General features: G+C 41.1%; 1 protein-coding gene across 1 annotated transcript; it reads left to right on the top strand.

Moving 5' to 3' along the window:
* The first annotated feature begins 4624 nt into the window (after positions 1-4624).
* LOC148040896 (legumin B-like) lies at positions 4625-7106 on the top strand. Its single transcript, XM_087687230.1, has 4 exons — positions 4625-5085; positions 5226-5425; positions 5569-6015; positions 6272-7106. The coding sequence occupies exons 1-4, from the start codon at positions 4773-4775 to the stop codon at positions 6782-6784; spliced, it is 1473 nt and encodes a 490-aa protein (XP_087543356.1). The 5' UTR covers positions 4625-4772; the 3' UTR covers positions 6785-7106.
* The last annotated feature ends 264 nt before the right edge of the window (positions 7107-7370 follow it).

Here is a 7370-nt window from a genome sequence, read left to right as displayed (position 1 = left end):
GTCAACCCTCTGGTTAGAGCACATGTATATCTGCATCTGAGATGCAGCATAGACCCGCTATCAGATGCGATTCTAGAGTCAATGCTTCTGGGCGCGCGTGTATCCTCGCGTGTGGAATGCAGAATACATGTGCCTAGAGACGCAACTCTGAAGTCAAAGCTTCTGGGCAGGGCGCGTGTATTCGCGCCTCTCACATGCAGGATACACGCGCCTGGAGACGCGACTCTGAAGTCAAAGCTTCTTCTGTGTACAGCGCGTGTATTCTCGCGTTTCAGACGTAGAATACACATGCTATAAGACGCAGTTACAAACGCAATGACAGCAAACATAGCTTCGCGTCTATCCCTGCGTCTATACTGAAATGTAGACGCGCTGGCAAACGCACTCAGTTAGCTGATTTCAGTCCCACGATCGTCATTCATGATTTATTTCTGCTATACAAAATGTAATCATAGATCCTAATAAACTAATCATTTGATCTATGAATATTGTTTACATTTAGTTCGTACTTCCTACTAGCATATCCCATTGTGTATCCAAAGATGTACGTGATATCATTTACAAGATGGGAGAGCTTGTGAGGTGTGTATACATTGTATTTTTTCATTATATATCTTTGAATTTCTACACAAAAATAAACAATTGTCAAATACATCTTGACAGATACGTGAGCTCTAAGGAATTTGATCCAAACACATTGCAAGATGCTCGAGTATTATCTATTGAGGTGCTTTGTTTGGTGGAGAAAATTTTTCCTCAATCCATTTTGACTACTCAATTACATTTACTCGTACATTTGATTGATGAGATCGCACTTTGTGGGGTAGTTCATGCAAGGTGGATGTTTTTTCTTGAGCGCTTCATGAAAACCTTAAAAGATTTTGTGAGGCAAAAAACACGGCCTGAGGGAAGCATGGCTGAGGGTTGGTTAGTGCAATCATCCCTTGTTTATATCTCTGAATATCTTGTTGAAGTGGACCCCTCTCAACCATGACTATGGAAAGATGATGAAGACTTGAGGATGACCTCTATAATACCTCAAGGAAAAGGAATGAGTAAAGTGCTAACAAAAGAAGAACTTCGTAAGTTAAATAGTTTTTGTGTGCTCAATAGTGATGTAATGAGCAAATGGGTGACACTATATAATGAAGCAAGGGCAAGAAGAAAAAGCGAAAGACAAGCATTTCGCACCAGATATGGACATAATGTCTCATTTTCAGATCATCTAAATGCGCTCCCACATCATATTGATATAGATTGGTTACATGAGGAAATGGAGAGAATGGAAAAAGAGGAGGAAATTAATATATCTCAAGAAGAGTGGAAATACGCATGAGGTTTCTTATCAAAGGTGAGACATACTATCAATTAATTTGTTTCTATAAGTTATATTTTATATAAAAAATTGACATGTTTGATCTTAATCTTTTACTACTAGTGCACATTATTCAATGCTATTTGGTGTGAGGGTAAACATCTTCGAACTCAACGTATAGATGAAAAGAGAAATACCCAAGATTGTGGTGTCCTTGCTCACTTCGAGGATGCCAATGGTACCATGGAAGGTTATTGTGGCTTGATCCAAGATATTTTGAAGCGTGACTTTAGACGATTCTTTATATATATACTGGTTGTGAAGTGGTTTAAAGAAGTGGTAACAAATGGTGAGCATTGCACAATCAAATGTCATCCAAGTGGTTTTGTAATCATTGACTCTACAAAATTTCACCAAAATAAGAATGACACATTAGTACTACCTCAATAATGAGAACATGTATATATGCAAAAGCTAAATTTTTTATATGCATGTGATACATATACACAATATAATAAGTATTTAAGTTTTTTGCTTTTTTTTTCAAATACAGGTTGTGTATCATCCAATGGTAAACAATAACCGATAGTGGTATGTCATCCCTATATCTAATCGTTCAAAACCAATATATGGTAATATTACCGACATAGAGATAGCAGATGACAATCCAACAATTAATGATGATGTACATGATGATACCATAATGGATGATATGTGTGATATAGTATAAGATGAACCTCGCGAGGATGTTCAAGGAAACGCAGAAGAGGACAATAATGTGATTGATGATATTGATGAAGTTATTGAGCAATATAGCAACACATCTGATAGTGGGATAGACTTATTTGTTTCGTTACCTCTTGGTAACATAGACCTAGAAGTAGATAGTTTAGCAAGGGCTGATCTCATTGAAGATGAGATGGATCATTCACTGTAACATACTTAATTTGCTTAATGATTCAATGTGTATTCTTAATTCTATGGAAAATATCATGCACACACGTGCACACTCAAGAATCAATAGTCAAGGTTAAAGCTAAATTGAATTTTCCATAATAAAAAGGAAGTATTTTTTATCATCTTCAAGTAGAGAAATTACGAGATACATGCAATGCTTGCTACTATTTGTATAATAAGGTTTCTGTCGCTTGCCGCTAATTACTTATATCAGGCTTGTCAACTAGAGGAACTACCATTCATTAGAGAGCAATGAAAAAATAATTATTAACTCTGGTTTTTTATTATATTAAGTCCAATTTTAGGTGATTAAATAATTACGCGTCTGAAGGCACATCTATTTGCGTGGATATATAGACGCAAAATTCATGTCTATTTATACTCTCTTTTACATGCGCATATAGACGCAATGATAGGCGCGCCTGACTTTGCGCGTCTAACATGTACGTCTATGCCTCGTTTCTGTTGTGGTGTGACTTCAGTAAAAATAGTAGCATGCATATTGGAAATATCATCAGCAGCTTTAACTTTGTTTGACAATGATGTAATATGTGTAGGCAATCAATGTCCATAAATGATTTTAGAAGGTGCTTTATATTGTGTAGCTGTATGTGGTGTATTATTGTATGCAAATCAAAGTAAATGTAGGTGTGTATCCCATGTTTGTGGTTTTGAAATTGTATATGCACGCAAAAGATCTAATATTGTACTATTAGTAGCTTATATTTGCCCATTGGTTTCATGATGAAATGCAGATGAGAAATCAATCTTAGTACCTAAATTAGCAAAAAAAATAGTCCAAAACTTATTACAGAATCTAGAATCACGATAAAAAATAATAACTTTTGGCAAACCATGGTTAGTGAAAACAGTCTTCAAAAACAATTGTGCAACTTGAGATGCATTTAATGTTTTCTTATATGGGAGAAAATATGCTTGTTTGCTAAATCAATCTACAATAGTCCAAATCATATCAGGATTAGCTCGTGTGTTAGGCAAACCAATTATAAAATCCATTGAAATATGTTCCCATGGTCATTCAGGAATTGGTATTGCTTACCATGGTGTCGCTTGACTCTTTGAGACAAATTAAACACTCAAATACAAAGTTAAAAACATCAGATTCCATTTGTGGCCAGTAAAAATCTTCAACCAATATACGTAAAGTAGAAATAATACCCCTATGGCCTCCACTAACTGTATCTGCATGCAATATAGTGCTAGACCAAACAATGAGCTTAGAAGGTTTTGGTGGCTTTATAGTGATCATAACAACCCCTAGCTATTGAGTATTCATTGATTCTACATGCTTGCTTGTAGAGTTCATGGACATGAATGTTGATACAAAGACCATCAAACTTCTTTTCAAACTTGTGCTCCTTAAACAATGGAATAAGATTTTATTTGAACTACAATTAAGCTCTATCTTATGTCATCTTCTTTGAACATCTACTTATCTTCACAATCCTCAAGACACACAATGCTATTGCTAGGCTTCTTACAACAATGCTCCTCCACAATGTGTAGGGAAAGGCACGTTGTATACAATGATGTCCATCAATGAGACCTTTGTACTCCCATTACAAAGGAAAATGTTAGCATATGCATCCATGATTCAAAATCCTCCAGGAGCCCTTCCTCACGATGATGCCCCTATCACCTAAGATGTGAAGGTTTACATGGTTCACTTGATAGACGTGGGAACATAAATATACACTTGGACTTCAAAGTGCCAATGGGGTTTTGACCTAGCGGTTTGGATGTGGATTGAGTTATGGGGGTGTGTGAGTTCAAACCCTATGCACCACATCCCAAAGGCATTAAAAAATATCTGTTTGCTTCAAAAGTAGATTGGGTGTAAATGTGCAAACAAGTGGAGAGTGTAAGTCCTTCGAAAGGGAGACAACCCAAGGGAACACTTTAAACTACTGCCCAAATAGGTTCTTATATTAGAAAAACAATCTCTCTCGAAGAAATTACAAGCCTTTCAAGGAAAAAACAGTGTGCGCGCCATCCGATGACCCAGATAAGCCAGGTAAGGGCGATGGCAGTTCGCTACTGCCCAAATAGGTTCTTATATTAGAAAAACAATCTCTCTCGAAGAAATTACAATTTACAAGCCTTTCAACGAGGTGAAACCTGAAAGGAAAAAGAAACAGTGTGCGCGCCATCCGATGACCCAGATAAGCCAGGTAAGGGCGATGGCAGTTCGCTCCAATACGTTTCTAAACGAGGACAAATACGCATCAGGGGCATGAGGATGACGTAGACTTTCCAAACCAGACACCAGGGACGCAGCAAACCAGCGAAGGCAGCAACTATCATCAGACGCGTATAAATAAGGGGTAGACCTGATTATCACGACTAACCCCGTACAGTACCAGCAGTTGTTGTAGTAGCGAGTGCACAGCTTATACAACACCCGTGAGATAGGCAAACGCCAGAGGTGAATTTGCTAGCAATTACCAAGATCAAGCCGGGGTGACGCGTCATCTTAAGAATGGCGAGAATGGGAGTGCTGCAGGCAATGTTAGTGGTAGGGTTGCTGCTCGGCGTCGGATGGGTCGAGGCGAGACAGCAGCATGAGCAAGGTGGTCATCGTTATGAAAGGAAGAAAGGGGGGAAGTTTGATCTGGGCTTGGGAGACGCTCGCGAGGAGCTGCGGTCAGAGGGCGGCACCCTGCGCGTGTGGAGCGAGCGCATTGAGGCCTTCCAGAATGCGTATCTTGGCTTTGCGGAGCTCGAGCTCGAAGAGGATGGCCTCCTGTTGCCCCAATACTCTGATGCAGACAAGGTGGCCGTGGTAGTGGAAGGTAAGCAGCATATGTTCATATATAGTGGCTGTGTAATTCTCTGATTTGTCATAGAATATCATGCATGCATATATAGTGGCTGTGTAATGGTCTGATTTGTTATAGAATATCATACATGCGATGTTTTTCTGATTGTCCAGGCGAGGGATGGGTGGGTGCCGTCCTCCCTGTGCATCCTGAGTACCGTCGCCGCATGCTCATCCGCCGAGTCAATAAGGATGATGTGATTGCCTTGCCCAAAGGTACCGTCTATTGGTGGTACAACGATGGCAATAGGCGTCATCGGGTGCTGTGTGCTGCGGATACGGCCTTTGGAACAAGACCAGGACAGACAGTACAGGTAATACTGAATCTCTCTCTCTCTGTTCAGCACTGCCAAGTACATGATAAGCAATTCTCGGTCTAATTTTTGCATGGTATACGTTTTCGATTTCCTCTGTTATTCATTCTCTTGTATTTATTCCCTTGACTCTCTGTTTGCAGCAATTTGGCCTTGCTGGTGCCCAACAGGGGAGATTCGGGTCCATTCTCCATGGCTTCAGACAAGAAACCCTGGCTTGTGCTTGGGGTGTTGACGAGGGCACAGTGCGCTCAATCCTAGAGCGCCAGAGTGATGCTGCAATTATCAGGGTAGAACGCAAGATCACTTTCGATGAAGAGACTTGGCGTCCACGTGACGACGCTGAAGAACGTATGCGTTGTGAGTCTCCCCGTCGCAATGGGGACAATGACAATGAGAACGGTGCCATACAAGTGTCTGGACGTGGCCGAACTAGCTTCCGTTACTTCGAAGAGATTAAGTACGACACACAAGCACAAGAGCCTGACATCTATGTGAGAGATGGAGGTGTGGCCCGGCTTGTGAATCGACACAAATTACCAGCATTGAGTGCAGTGGGATTCAGCGTCGCAAAGACTTGTCTGAAGTCGGTAAGCTTGGTTCTGTTCATGATGACAAACATTAGCATGGTTTTGTGTTGTAATGATCAATCAAATTGTTAATTGTTGAGATGATAAACTCCTGATTTGGGTTGTAATTATCCAATTTTGATTGTTGTGATTAATGCTGCTTGCAATTAGGAAATGTTCACTATTGTAATCAGTAAATCTTGGTTCATGAAATCGCTCCTTCTGTGATTAATGCCGATTGTACTAATCAACTGTTTGTGATGATTGTTTCCTGCAGAATGCCATATTTGCTCCAGCCTTTTTCTTCAATGCGCACCAAATTATCTATATAACTAGGGGTAATGGTAGGATCGAGGTATCGACGGGTGATGGCGAGACGGCTTTCAATGAGGAGGTGCAAGAAGGATCGGTGGTGGCCATCCCACAGTTCCACCCGGCCATCAAGGTGGCTGGCGATGAGGGGTTGGAGTGGATCAACATCATCACCTCCGACACCCCGTCCGAGAGTTTCTTGGCCGGAAGGAACTCGGTCTATCGCGGCATACCCAAGCAGGTGCTGGTAAATGCCCTGCGCGTGGATGAGGATACCTTCGACGAGCTGGTGCGGGGGCGCAAGGATGATCAGATCATATTTCCTGGTCGAGAGAAACGTGGCGGCCGCCGCCGCCCTGGCCGGCGCGAGCAAGCCGAGCAGGATGGGGGCGAGGACGGTGCGCTGTTGCAAGCGGTGGGAAAGTTCTTGGAGGCCGGGGAGCATGTCGTGGAGGACGTCCTTCCTCTTCTCACCTAAGAGCTGTGATTGGCCCCTCTTTTGCCTTTTAGGTTCGGCAGACATGCAAATGTATATAGAAAGGAACTTCCTTCTACCTTTACTGTGCTGGAGGTAGCTAGCAAGCCAGATCTCCTACATCAACCAACAATAGAAAAGTTGTATATACTGCTGGAGGAGCGCCAATGCAAATAAGCGCACACAATTTTCCCTTTTTTTAAAATCGTACAATCTGGGACATTTCTTTGTTAGCTAATCTGCTTGCCTTGTCTTATGAGGGGTAGTTTTTAACGTTTTGGAGGATTAAAGAGTGATCACTCATTATGAGAATCATCGAACCTTTTTTTTTGAGTCTCTTTAAACAAATTGGTGAACTTTTTTAATGGTGTACAAAACGTGTTTTAGAATTGCTCTGGATAAAAAGGATTGTGCTTTACGAAGTCTGGGTTGCTAACGATACAGAGACATGCTTCCAGTTTGCAATAAAGATTTTGCAATTCCTGTGGATAAAAAGGATTGCGCTTTCCTAAGTATGGATTGCAATGCTATGCTAGTCACATAATAGTTGTAAAAGGACTCTTTTACAAGCGGGGGTTGCTATAGCTGT

This window comes from Lygodium microphyllum, chromosome 1 (genome assembly GCF_053477565.2).
Source record: "Lygodium microphyllum isolate KBCC chromosome 1, Lygodium_microphyllum_v1.1.10, whole genome shotgun sequence".
In the NCBI taxonomy this organism is placed as follows: Eukaryota; Viridiplantae; Streptophyta; class Polypodiopsida; order Schizaeales; family Lygodiaceae; genus Lygodium; species Lygodium microphyllum.
The sequence above is the reverse complement of the archived record's forward strand: the minus strand, read 5'-3'. Positions and strand labels throughout refer to the sequence as shown.

What these genes read in the sequence shown, in the direction of transcription:
- LOC148040896 (XM_087687230.1), top strand. Translation starts at nt 4,773, where the DNA reads ATGGCGAGAATGGGAGTGCTGCAGGCAATGTTAGTGGTAGGGTTGCTG. An exon ending in GACCAGGACAGACAGTACAG is followed by an intron (nt 5,426 to 5,568) that starts GTAATACTGAAT and finishes CTCTGTTTGCAG; the next exon opens with CAATTTGGCCTTGCTGGTGC. An exon ending in CAAAGACTTGTCTGAAGTCG is followed by an intron (nt 6,016 to 6,271) that starts GTAAGCTTGGTT and finishes TGTTTCCTGCAG; the next exon opens with AATGCCATATTTGCTCCAGC.